Raw genomic sequence first — 13,548 nt, 5'->3', positions numbered from 1 at the left:
CAGAGGTCAGAGTGCACAGCCTAGCACCGTGGTGAAGAGGTCAGAGTGCACAGACTAGCACCAGGGTGCAGAGGTCAGAGTGCACAGTCTAGCATCGTGGTGCAGAGGTCAGTGTGCACAGTCTACCACCAGGGTGCAGAGGTCAGAGTGCACAGTCTAGCACAGTGGTGCAGAGGTCAGAGTGCACAGTCTACCACCAGGGTGCAGAGGTCAGAGTGTACAGTCTAGCACTGTGGTGCAGAGATCAGAGTGCACAGTCTAGCATTGTGGTACAGAGGTCAGAGTACATAGTCCAGCTCCATGGGTCAGAGTGCGCGGTCTAGCACTATGGTGCAGAGGTCAGAGTGCACAGTCTAGCACTGTGGTGCAGAGGTAAGGGTGCACAATCTAGCACCTCAGTGCAGAGGTCAGAATGCACATTCTAACACCGTGGTGCTGAGGGCAGAGTGCACAGTCTAGCATTAGGGTGCAGAGGTCAGAGTGCACTGTCTAGCACCAGGGTGTAGAGGTCAGCGTGCACTATCTAGCACTGTGGTCCGGAGGTCAGAGTGCACAGTCTAGCATAGGATTTGTACTAGCAGCTTACCCTAACAGTGCACATTTGATTACTAGACAAACACAGAGGAATCCCACACATTGGATATGGGCTGAACACTGCATGCATGTAATGCGTATTTTTTGTTTGTTGTGAAATGACATTTCCCCTTGTTTACACCTGCTTTAAGTAGTAATTCGTTTTTGATGCAAAGGCCAGTGTGGCTCTCTTAGTAGAACAAGCTTCACATCCAAACCAACCGATGTTTACGCTGATTTCGCCCCCACACACACACACGCAATGCAAATCAGAGTGGAGCAATTGTTACACTGAGAAAAGGGCAACGTTCCAGTAAAAACTCATTCTGCAGTGGAGGTGCCCTACTTTCAGTGCTGGAAGTGAATGCATGATTCTGCTGTGTGTTGAATTGCTTCGCACTGGCAGCCCATGGGCAGTCTAGGCCTAAGTCTGTCCCCTGGGAGGTCCTTTTGCAGCTGTAATACATCTTATTGAGACGCAGACTGAATGAACTCCTTTTCTTCTCAGAAATCGATGGCTGCCAGGAGGAGAATGGAGGCTGCGACGTTTATGCTGAATGCACCAAAACTGGGCCAAATCTGGTAAGTAAAGGAAATGGTAAATTTATTGCTTACACTCGAGGTGATTTATGTAGATACTAAGCCTGGGCAGAGAACTCCACCCTGCTCACGGAGTTTGCGGAGTTTTCTGCATTACGCGTTACGCGGAGTTCCAAAAAGCTCTGCTCCGCATAGCGGAGCAGGGTTTTTTCCTCACTCGTGCTATTCAACATCAAGTTGGCACGCGTGAGTGAGGAAACTCCACCTCCCGGCGAGATTTTTCCTCGTTCGCGATCGTCAACTTCAAGTTGGCAAGCGCGAGCGTGGAAAATCAACCTCCTGGCAAGATTTATCAACACAGGTTGTATTTCTCATTACGAGTGGTCGCGTATGCTCGATATCGCTCGCGTTGAGAAACCGTCCGTCATGTCCTCAGAATATGCATACGGATGATTGAGGAGTGCCAGGCCACTACTCAGAAGTGGGTCTGTTGAGGATGCCTTAGGAGTGCACCAGCTTCAGGATATCATCTCAGCAGCGCACAGCAGCATGCTCAGATGCAGACCTGTGGTTTATATCTGAGAAGCGCATAGTTGTGTGCTCAGAGCAGCCTTTGAGTGACACGGGCCATGGGCTAAGATGCAGGCCTTCAGTGTTATCTAATGCTCAGAAGAGGACCTGCTAGACCTGTCCGAGGAACACATGTACGGTGCTTAGATGCAGGCTTATGACAATCTTAAGAGCTCATGTCAGATGCGTCAACAAGAACCTGCAGTGAAGTTTGAGGAACACATGGCTGTGTGAGCTCCAAAGGAGGCCTGTTGTGATGTCCGGGGAGTACATGGCTGCATGATCCCTGGAGGAGGTTTGTAGTATGACTGAGGAGCATGTTACCATGTGAGTTCTGCTAGAGGTCTGCATTTTATCTGAGGAACACGTGGCCGTGTGACCTCTAGAAGTGTCCTGTTGTGATGTCTGGGGAGCACATGGCTGTGCGAGGTCTAGAAGTGTCCTGTTGTGATGTCTGGGTGCACATGGTTGTGCGAGGTCTAGAAGTGTCCTGCTGTGATGTCTGAGGAGCACGTTGCCCCGTGAGTCCTGCAAGAGGTCTGCATTATGTCTGAGGAGCACATAACCGTGTGAGCTCTAGAAGTGTCCTGTTGTGATGTCTGAGGAGCACATGGCTGTGTGAGCTCTAGAAGTGATATGTTGTGATGCTGGGGTAGCACATGGCTGTGTGAGCTCTAGAAGTGGTATGTTGTGATGTCTGGGGAGCGCATGACCGTGTGAGCCCTGCAGGAGGTTTGTATTATGTCTTAGGAGCACATGGTCATGTGAGCTCTAGAAGTGTCCTTTTTGTGATGTCTAGGTGCACATGACTGTGTGAGCTCTAAAAGTGTCCTGTTGTGATGTCTGGGTGCACATGTCCGTATGAGGTCTAGAAGAGGTCTGTTGTGATGTCTGAGGAGCGCATGGCCATGTGAGCCCTTAAGGTGGTTTGTATTGTGTCTGAAGAGCACATGGCAGTGTGAGCCGGGAAGGAGTTTTGCATTATGTCTGAGGAGCACATGGCCATGTGAGCTCTAGACGTGGCCTGTTGTAATATCTGGGAAGCACATGGCCATGTAAGCTCTAGACGTGGCCTGTTGTGATGTCTAGGTGCACATGACTGTGTGAGCTCTAGAAGTGTCCTGTTGTGATGTCTGGGTGCACATGTCCGTATGAGGTCTAGAAGAGGTCTGTTGTGATGTCTGAGGAGCACATGGCCATGTGAGCACTTAAGGTGGTTTGTATTGTGTCTGAAGAGCACCTGGCAGTGTGAGCCGGGAAGGAGTTTTGCATTATGTCTGAGGAGCACATGGCCATGTGAGCTCTAGAAGTGGCCTGTTGTGATGTGAGGGGGACATGGCCTTGTGAACTCTATAAGAGGCCTGTTGTGATGTTGGGGGAGCACATGACCGTGTGAGCCCTGCAGGAGGTTTGTATTATGTCTTAGGAGCACATGGTCATGTGAGCTCTAGAAGTGTCCCTTTTGTGATGTCTAGGTGCACATGACTGTGTGAGCTCTAGAAGTGTCCTGTTGTGATGTCTGGGTGCACATGTCCGTATGAGGTCTAGAAGAGGTCTGTTGTGATGTCTGAGGAGCGCATGGCCATGTGAGCCCTTAAGGTGGTTTGTATTGTGTCTGAAGAGCACATGGCAGTGTGAGCCGGGAAGGAGTTTTGCATTATGTCTGAGGAGCACATGGCCATGTGAGCTCTAGACGTGGCCTGTTGTAATATCTGGGAAGCACATGGCCATGTGAGCTCTAGACGTGGCCTGTTGTGATGTCTAGGTGCACATGACTGTGTGAGCTCTAGAAGTGTCCTGTTGTGATGTCTGGGTGCACATGTCCGTATGAGGTCTAGAAGAGGTCTGTTGTGATGTCTGAGGAGCACATGGCCATGTGAGCCCTTAAGGTGGTTTGTATTGTGTCTGAAGAGCACCTGGCAGTGTGAGCCGGGAAGGAGTTTTGCATTATGTCTGAGGAGCACATGGCCATGTGAGCTCTAGAAGTGGCCTGTTGTGATGTGAGGGGGACATGGCCTTGTGAACTCTATAAGAGGCCTGTTGTGATGTTGGGGGAGCACATGACCGTGTGAGCCCTGCAGGAGGTTTGTATTATGTCTTAGGAGCACATGGTCATGTGAGCTCTAGAAGTGTCCTTTTTGTGATGTCTAGGTGCACATGACTGTGTGAGCTCTAGAAGTGTCCTGTTGTGATGTCTGGGTGCACATGTCCGTATGAGGTCTAGAAGAGGTCTGTTGTGATGTCTGAGGAGCGCATGGCCATGTGAGCCCTTAAGGTGGTTTGTATTGTGTCTGAAGAGCACATGGCAGTGTGAGCCGGGAAGGAGTTTTGCATTATGTCTGAGGAGCACATGGCCATGTGAGCTCTAGACGTGGCCTGTTGTAATATCTGGGAAGCACATGGCCATGTGAGCTCTAGACGTGGCCTGTTGTGATGTCTAGGTGCACATGACTGTGTGAGCTCTAGAAGTGTCCTGTTGTGATGTCTGGGTGCACATGTCCGTATGAGGTCTAGAAGAGGTTTGTTGTGATGTCTGAGGAGCACATGGCCATGTGAGCCCTTAAGGTGATTTGTATTGTGTCTGAAGAGCACATGGCAGTGTGAGCCGGGAAGGAGTTTTGCATTATGTCTGAGGAGCACATAGCCATGTGAGCTCTTGACGTGGCCTGTTGTAATATCTGGGAAGCACATGGCCGTGTGAGCTCTAGACGTGGCCTGTTGTGATGTCTTGGTGCACATGACTGTGTGAGCTCTAGAAGTCTCCTCTTGTGATGTCTGGGGAGCACATGGCTGTGTGAGGTCTAGAAGTGTCCTGTTGTGGTGTCTGGGAGCACATGGCTGTGCGAGGTGTAGAACTGCCCTGCTGTGATGTCTGGGGAGAACATAGCCGTGTGAGCTCTAGAAGTGTCCTCTTGCGATCTCTGAGGAGTACATGGCCGTGTGTGCTCTAAAAGTGTCCTCTGGTGATCTCTGAGGAGTACATGGCCGTGTGTACTCTAGAAGTGTCCTCTTGTGTGCTCTGAGGAGCACATGGCTGTGTGTGCTCTAGAAGTGTCCTCTTGTGAACTCTGAGGAGCACATGGCCGTGTGAGCTCTAGAAGTGTCCTGTTGTGCTGTCCGGGGAGCACATGGCCTTATGCGCTCTAGAAGTGTCCTTTTGTGATCTCTGAGGAGCACATGACCGTGTGAGCTCTAGAAGAGTCCTGTTGTGATCTCTGAGGAGCACATGGCCGTGTGTGCTTTAGAAGTGTCCTCTTGTGATCTCTGAGGAGCACATGGCCGTGTGAGCTCTAGAAGTGTCCTGTTGTGATGTCCGGGTAGCACATGGCCGTATGCACTCTAGAAGTGTCCCTTTGTGATCTCTGAGGAGCACATGGCTGTGTGAGGTCTAGAAGAGTCCTTTTGTGATCTTTGAGGAGCACATGGTCGTGTGTGCTTTAGAAATGTCCTCTTGTGATTTCTGAGGAGCACATGGGCGTGTGTGCTCTAGAAGTGTCCTCTTGTGATCCCTGAGGAGCACATTGCCTTGTGAGCTCTAGAAGTGTCCTGTTGTGATGTCCGGGGAGCACATGGGCGTGTGCACTCTAGAAGTGTCCTGTTGTGATCTCTGAGGAGCACATGGCCGTGTGCGCTCTAGAGGAGTCCTCTTGTGATGTCCGGGGAGCACATGGCCGTATGCGCTCTAGAAGTGTCCTTTTGTGATCTCTGAGGAGCACATTGCCGTGTGAGCTCTAGAAGAGTCCTGTTGTGATCTCTGAGGAGCACATGGCCATGTGCGCTCTAGAAGTGTCCTGTTGTGATCTCTGAGGAGCACATGGCCGTGTGAACTCTAGAAGAGTCCTGTTGTGATCTCTGAGGAGCACATGGCCGTGTGTGCTTTAGAAGTGTCCTCTTGTGATCTCTGAGGAGCACATGGCCGTGTGCGCTCTAGAAGTGTCCTGTTGTGATCTCTGAGGAGCACATGGCCGTGTGTGCTTTAGAAGTGTCCTCTTGTGATCTCTGAGGAGCACATGGCCACGTGCGCTCTAGAAGTGTCCTGTTGTGATCTCTGAGGAGCACATGGCCGTGTGCGCTCTAGAAGTGTCCTGTTGTGATGTCCGGGGAGCCCATGGCCGTATGCGCTCTAGAAGTGTCCTGTTGTGATCTCTGAGGAGCACATGGCCGTGTGCGCTCTAGAAGAATCCTGTTGTGATCTCTGAGGAGCACATGGCCGTGTGAGCTCTAGAAGTGTCCTGTTGTGATCTCTGAGGAGCACATGGCCGTGTGCGCTCTAGAAGAATCCTGTTGTGATCTCTGAGGAGCACATGGCCGTGTGCACTCTAGAAGAGTCCTGTTGTGATCTCTGAGGAGCACATGGCCGTGTGCGCTCTAGAAGAGTCCTGTTGTGATGTCCGGGGAGCACATGGCCGTGTGTGCTTTAGAAGTGTCCTCTTGTGATCTCTGAGGAGTACATGTCTGTGTGAGCTCTAGAAGTGTCCTGCTGTGATGTCTGGGGAGCACATGGCCGTGTGAGCTCTAGAAGTGTCCTCTTGTGATCTCTGAGGAGCACATGGCCGTGTGTGCCCTAGAAGTGTCCTCTTGTGATCTCTGAGGAGCACATGGCCGTGTCCACTCTAGAAGTGTCCTCTTGTGATCTCTGAGGAGTACATGGCCGTGTGTACTCTAGAAGTGTCCTCTTGTGATCTCCGAGGAGCACATGGCCGTGTGAGCTCTAGAAGAGTCCTGTTGTGATGCCCGGGGAGCACATGGCCGTATGCGCTCTAGAAGTGTCCTTTTTTGATCTCTGAGAAGCACATGGCCGTGTGCGCTCTAGAAGTGTCCTTTTGTGACCTCTGAGGAGCACATGGCCGTGTGAGCTCTAGAAGAGTCCTGTTGTGATCTCTGAGGAGCACATGGCCGTGTGAGCTCTAGAAGAGTCCTGTTGTGATCTCTGAGGAGCACATGGCCGTGTGTGCTTTAGAAGTGTCCTCTTGTGATCTCTGAGGAGCACATGGCCGTGTGCGCTCTAGAAGTGTCCTGTTGTGATCTCTGAGGAGCACATGGCCGTGTGTGCTTTAGAAGTGTCCTCTTGTGATCTCTGAGGAGCACATGGTCACGTGCGCTCTAGAAGTGTCCTGTTGTGATCTCTGAGGAGCACATGGCCGTGTGCGCTCTAGAAGTGTCCTGTTGTGATGTCCGGGGAGCCCATGGCCGTATGCGCTCTAGAAGTGTCCTGTTGTGATCTCTGAGGAGCACATGGCCGTGTGCGCTCTAGAAGAATCCTGTTGTGATCTCTGAGGAGCACATGGCCGTGTGAGCTCTAGAAGTGTCCTGTTGTGATCTCTGAGGAGCACATGGCCGTGTGCGCTCTAGAAGAATCCTGTTGTGATCTCTGAGGAGCACATGGCCGTGTGCACTCTAGAAGAGTCCTGTTGTGATCTCTGAGGAGCACATGGCCGTGTGCGCTCTAGAAGAGTCCTGTTGTGATGTCCGGGGAGCACATGGCCGTGTGTGCTTTAGAAGTGTCCTCTTGTGATCTCTGAGGAGTACATGTCTGTGTGAGCTCTAGAAGTGTCCTGCTGTGATGTCTGGGGAGCACATGGCCGTGTGAGCTCTAGAAGTGTCCTCTTGTGATCTCTGAGGAGCACATGGCCGTGTCCACTCTAGAAGTGTCCTCTTGTGATCTCTGAGGAGTACATGGCCGTGTGTACTCTAGAAGTGTCCTCTTGTGATCTCCGAGGAGCACATGGCCGTGTGAGCTCTAGAAGAGTCCTGTTGTGATGCCCGGGGAGCACATGGCCGTATGCGCTCTAGAAGTGTCCTTTTTTGATCTCTGAGAAGCACATGGCTGTGTGCGCTCTAGAAGTGTCCTTTTGTGACCTCTGAGGAGCACATGGCCGTGTGAGCTCTAGAAGAGTCCTGTTGTGATCTCTGAGGAGCACATGGCCGTGTGCGCTCTAGAAGTGTCCTGTTGTGATCTCTGAGGAGCACATGACTGTGTGTGCTTCAGAGGATGCCCTTGGGGTGTAACTAAGGAGCACATGCCTGTATGCTCCAGAGTAGGCCTGTGGTGATGTATGAAGATCATATGACCTTGCGGTCAGGCACATGCATCTACTATGGTGTGGGTGATCGGACAGACATATCCTTGATTGTTCATGTGCTCAGTAGTGTGTGTACTTTCAGAGATTGTGTCTGTCAACGTGCTTGGAAAGACACATTTGTTGTGTTTTATATGTGTTACTGTATTATACTATGTTATGCTGTCTGCAGTTTTGTTATTCTGTGGTTTGGTAAGTAAAGTTCTGTTCTCTTCCACCTCTGGCTCTGTGTCTAACCCTGCTCCTTTCCACCCCCTGCAGGTTGCGTGTAACTGTCTCCCAGGTTACAGCGGTGACGGGCGCCAGAGCTGCGAGCCCATCAATCCATGCAAAGAGGTTTGACTCAAGCCTTTAGTTCTCTTATCATTTGAGTGTCTTAAAAGACAGAACTGGCAGCTGTGCACTCTGTGTGTGGCCTTAGATATGAGGCTCTGATCTATCAATTGAAGGTCGTTTTTTTTTTTGTTTTTTTTTTTAAAACCTTTATTGTACATAAAAACCTCAATGCAAACATGGGCCTACAACCACCAGGGCCGGCCGCTAATGTTATACATGTTCAATGACATCAAGGCAGCGACAGGCCCCCTTGGGGCTCAGCCGAATTAACAAAATACTGAATGCACCTCAGAGATTATCAGGATACATAAGTTTTATAAATATAAACAATAAAATAGAACAAAAAACAAGGCGGAAACCATCGAAAAAAGGGTGTCTAACCACAGCCGGGGGACCACACGATACACAATCCATCCTCAGGTGGTCAATGAAGATGATCAGGGGGGGAGGGGGGGGGGCGGCAACGGAAAGCCAGAACTATTCAAAGGTAAAGTGTAACAGTCCGGGAACCGCAGGATCAGGGGGACAAAGCAGCATCAGCTGTGTCCACGAGGGGGGGCGTGCATATATTCCCGCGGTACGAGTTCCACTGACCCCAGATTCTACCCCACGCCCCCGGCTTACCCCGAGCCACATACACAGTCTTCTCTCTGCACAATTCTCCAATCCATGTTCTCCTTCCATACTGACACGGTGGGAGGCCGCCGGGAACCCCAAAGCTGTGCGATGTCCCTCTTAGCAATCATGTTCCCAAGGGCCGCCCACCGAGCCTGAGCCGCATTATAATCATTAGGCTCCCACACATTCAGCAAACATCGGCGAACCTCAGGCAACAGAGCTACCCCAGTGACACGTTCCATGACAGCGTGCACCCGGCGCCAATACTCCGCCACCTCACGGCACTCCCAGAGAACATGGAGAAAAGTGGCGCTGAGCCCACAGCCACGCTTACAGAGCCCGTCTTCACAAAAACCCATCAAAACCAAACGAGGGCCCGTCACATAGACACGGTGGAGAATTTTAAGCTGGACAAGACGGAGACGCGCGGGTATGGCCACCTCCTTAGGGGAGGACAGCGCAGACTGCCAGTCCTCATCGTCCAGTTCCACACCATCCCGGATCCACGCCTCCCGAAGACGCACGAGGAGATCCGCCCGATTGTTTATCAGTTTTTTATAGATAAGGGAAATAGTACTGTCGGGCAAGTGACCGTCGAGTATACGGTCCTCGAGTGGCGAAGACACAGGGACTGCAGTCTCAGCCCCGAAGACCGAGAGCAAGGCGTGCCGAACCTGAGCGTACCGAAAGAACTCCCTCTCACTCAACTCGTACTCACTCTGCAGCGCCGCGAAGGATTTAACCGCACCCTTCACCCAGAGGTCACCTACTCTGCTAATGCCAATCGTGTCCCAGTGCTCAAAACCTTTCGTCGTCCAGAGGCTTCCCAATCTTTCAGACGCAAACAAAGGGGTTGCACACGTCAGACGATCATTCCAGCCCATGGCCACATTCGCATCCTTCCACAAGCGTACCGCAATCTTAGTGGGACCGGTGAGGTCCCTACCAGCCGAACGAGAGTAAAGTGCCCTGTTAAAGTTGCCGCCAGGCAACAAAAATCTATCCATTTCGAAAGCCGGACTCGGACCAGGTGCGTACGTTGCATGGTTAATAGCAGACAGCTGGGAAGCCCAATAGTACCTCCTGATGTCCGGGAGCGCGATGCCCCCGTCATACCAGGGGAGAGTCAGTTTTGCAAGAGCAATACGTGCACGACCGTCCCAAACAAGTCTCCTCTGTAAGCTCTCCACTTCCCTGAAATAGGCCGCCGGAATAATATCAAAGGAGTTCTGAAGTGCGTAAAGGAATCGGGGAAGAGACATCATTTTAAAAAGTGCCGCACGACCGAGGGGAGACAAGGGCAGCTTACGCCAACGAGCCACGTCTATCCTCAATCTCCGAAGTGGAGAGAGGAGGTTATGCTCGTAGCGAACAGCCGGGTCCAACGAGACGTACACCCCCAGGTACGTAAAGCCGGAGTGAGACGCCTGAATGGGAAAACGAGAAGGCAAGAGAGGAAGGCCACCGGAGATAGCATAGACACAAGATTTAGACCAGTTAATGATCAAACCAGAGTTCTTGCCGAAGGAAGTAAGGATGTCAAAGAGCACAGTGAGTGACTCACGTGGTGAGGTGAGGTACAAAAGAATGTCGTCCACGTACAACGAAACACGATCCTCGAAGCCAGGAGCCCACTGGATCCCTCTTATCGACGGTGCCCAACGAAGCCAAGTAGCGAGCGGTTCCAAGGCCAGAGCGAAGAGCAGGGGAGACCACGGACACCCCTGCCTAGTGCCCCTCCCAAGGGCGAAAGGCTGGGAAACCCGCCCATTTACAACAACCTGTGCCAACGGAGCAGCGTATAAGAGTTTAACCCAACGAATAAATCCCGCCCCGAAGCCAAACTTTGCCAGAGTGGCCCAAAGATACGGCCATTCTATCGTATCAAAGGCCATCGTGGCGTCCAAGGAAACCAAGATGGCCGGCTCTGAAAGATATTCCGCCCTAGCAAGTACGCCATGTAAGCGCCGCAAGTTAAGAGCCGTATTCCGGTGCGGGATAAAAACGGATTGATCCGGATGCACCAGATCACAAATGACAGTAAGCAGGCGATTAGCAAGAACCTTGGCAAGGATTTTCGGCTCGGCGTTCAATAGAGAAATAGGCCTATACGAGGCGCAACAGTCCCGAGGCTTACCGTCCTTGGGAATCACGACTATAGTGTCCAGACGTTGGTCATCAGGGAGAGAACCAAGTTCAAGCGACTCCGAAAACATACGACGGAGAAATGGCGCAATCTTATCCGGGTGCAATTTATAGAGTTCAATCGGGAGTCCGTTAGGGCCCATAGCCTTGCCTGAGCGAAGGGAACGAATCGCGGTAGCAATCTCGTCGACCGATAATGGGGCATCTATCTGCTCACGCTCATCCACCGACAAGCAGGGCAAAGCAATATCCTTCAACAAGTGACGAGAGTCAGCCTCATCTCTATCAGACACCGGGGAGTACACCGCACGGAAGTAGTCAGCAAAACACTCCACAATCTCACCAGGGTCAGTCACACACACTCCATCCGAAGTCTGAAGCACGGGGACCACTCAATTCACTCTCTCCTTCCTGTCAAGCCAAGCAATCAATTTACCCGCCTTATCCCCAGCATCATACAATCTACCCTGCTGTTCCCTATACATTGTCCGAGCAGCATCCGTAACAAGGGACTTATACTCAAACTGCTTCAGGCTGAGGGCGTGGAGCCCGTCCTGAGTGACACCCGTCTCCAAAGCAGCCTCCAACCCCGATATCTCAGCCTCCAACGCAACCACCTCCCCATTCTTAGCTTTCTTGGCCTCAACGATCAGGGATAGGGCATGTCCTCGGAGAACCGTTTTGAAAGCCTCCCACAAGGACACTGAGGACAAGACGGACCCCTCATTCTCAAGAAAATACTGATCAAGCGACTTAATGAGACCATTGCGAATCTTGGGGTCGCGCAAGTACCAGGGGTTAATGGGGGCGATCCGCCCAGCGGATCGCATCCCGGTATCGAAGAGGAGCCATAATGGGGAATGATCGGAAATACCCCAGGCCAGGTGCTTAACCTCCCGGACCCGGGTGGTCTGGGCCGCGGGCATAAGAAAATAATCTAGTCTGGAGAGACTCCCGTGGGCCCCGGAGTGGAATGTGTACTGACTATGTGTCGGATGCAGCAACCTCCAGCAGTCCACCAGACCGAAAGTGTCCAAGAACCCGCCGAGCCACGCCTGGGCGGCAGAGAGGGCTCTGGGAGGGTAACGATCCAACTCACCAGAAATCACGGAGTTAAAATCCCCACCCATAAGCAAGAGACTATCAGGAAGTTCCAGTAACATACGACCCACATCAGAGAAAGTGGAGGTCTGGAGGCCCGGGGGAACATAGACCGAAACCAGTGACAGGATCTGCCCCTCCCACCGTCCAGTCAAGGACGCATAGCGCCCTCTATCATCAAGAGTGATTTTGTCAATCTCAAGCGGGAGGGAAGATCGCAGCAAGATGCCTACCCCTCTGGATCCAGTGGTGAAGCCAGAATGTGCAACCAGTCGATAGCCCCCCCTGTTCATAGCATGACATACATTGCCCACCAAGTGCGTCTCCTGAAGAAAGACCACATCAGGGGTCAATCGGCGCAAATATTGCAACACAACCCCACGTTTGATACGATCCCCCAATCCGTTGACGTTCCAAGACATCAGTCTCAACCCGTCCCCCCCCCATCCCAACACGAGAAGCTGGAGTCCCCGGGCACGCAGCCAGACACATGAAACTGAGAAGGAACCAGCACACCGCCTTGAAAAGAAAAAACACACAACCCAACAACCACTTCTACCCTCCCACCCCCAAACCGTTGCAACTCCCACCACCCTGCACCCCTGCGGACTAGAAAGCCCCCCCAACTTGCAGTGTGCCTGTCGCCCTAACAATCCCATGCTACAAAAAGACCCAGAGGAGGAAAGGGACCCGTCCCCGCCCACACCCAAACGAAACATTATTAAACAAAATATACAATTGAAGTAGAACCCAGCTGAGCACAGAAGGAAATGTCAAGGTTGAGGACCAAGAATCATTCCTGCGGAGGCCCTCCACCCTCGGCACCACCAGTACGCCCAGGTCGTTCGCCCCGGTCCGGCAGGGAATCCAACCAGTCACTCACGCTGTCAGGGCGCTCAAAAAAGATAGTCCGGTCTTCATATTCCACACGAAGCCTGGCAGGGAAAAGCATAGAGTATTTGAGTCCCAGATCTCGAAGACGGCGCTTCACCCCCTGAAAGCCCATTCTCTGTTTCTGCACGAGTTGGGTGAAGTCCGGAAAGAAGTTAACGGAGGAATTCTCATATTTAACTGGGCCGTGCACCCTCGAGGCCTGCAGGATCGCGTCCCGGTCTCTGTAATGAAAGAGTTTTGCAATGATAGGCCTCGGGGGAGCTCCTGGTCGAGGCCGACCGCCTGGGACACGATGGGCACGCTCCACGGCAAAGAACTTGCTCAGGCCTGAAGGAGCAAGATGAGTGAGGATGAGATCCTCGACCATGAGATCCACCGGACGATTGTCAGAAGTCTCCGGCACACCTACGACGCGGATGTTGTTGCGTCGTGCCCGGCCTTCGAAATCCTCCAGTCGCTGGGACATCGTGTTGTTCGCCGACTTTAAATCGCCAAGAGCTGCCTGAAGGTCCGATACATCCGTAACAAGAGTGGATGTCCTCAAGTCCAGCGACTGAACCCTCTCGTTAGTCTTAGAGAGATCTGCCCTAATTAACGTAACATCAATGGCAACCGTGTCAATTTTATGGGCCAGAGCCTCGTACTGCTGGGCGATGGTCTCCCTTATGCCGTTGATGGCGCCCATAACGTC

The 13,548-nt window shown here is 52.1% G+C and overlaps 1 protein-coding gene across 1 annotated transcript in view; it reads left to right on the top strand.

The window, feature by feature from the left end:
- STAB1 (stabilin 1) overlaps positions 1 to 13,548 on the top strand; it is a 1,212,756-nt gene that overhangs the window by 750,294 nt on the left and 448,914 nt on the right. Inside the window, exons 44-45 of the mRNA XM_085624210.1 lie at positions 1,082 to 1,155; positions 8,025 to 8,099. Of these exons, the coding sequence (XP_085480336.1) occupies positions 1,082 to 1,155; positions 8,025 to 8,099 (149 nt within the window). The remainder of the gene's footprint in view (positions 1 to 1,081; positions 1,156 to 8,024; positions 8,100 to 13,548) is intronic.

The sequence above is a fragment of the Triturus cristatus genome, chromosome 9, assembly GCF_964204655.1.
Source record: "Triturus cristatus chromosome 9, aTriCri1.1, whole genome shotgun sequence".
NCBI lineage: Eukaryota > Metazoa > Chordata > Amphibia > Caudata > Salamandridae > Triturus > Triturus cristatus.
Note: the sequence above shows the minus strand (reverse complement) of the source record. Positions and strands in the feature narration are given on the sequence as shown.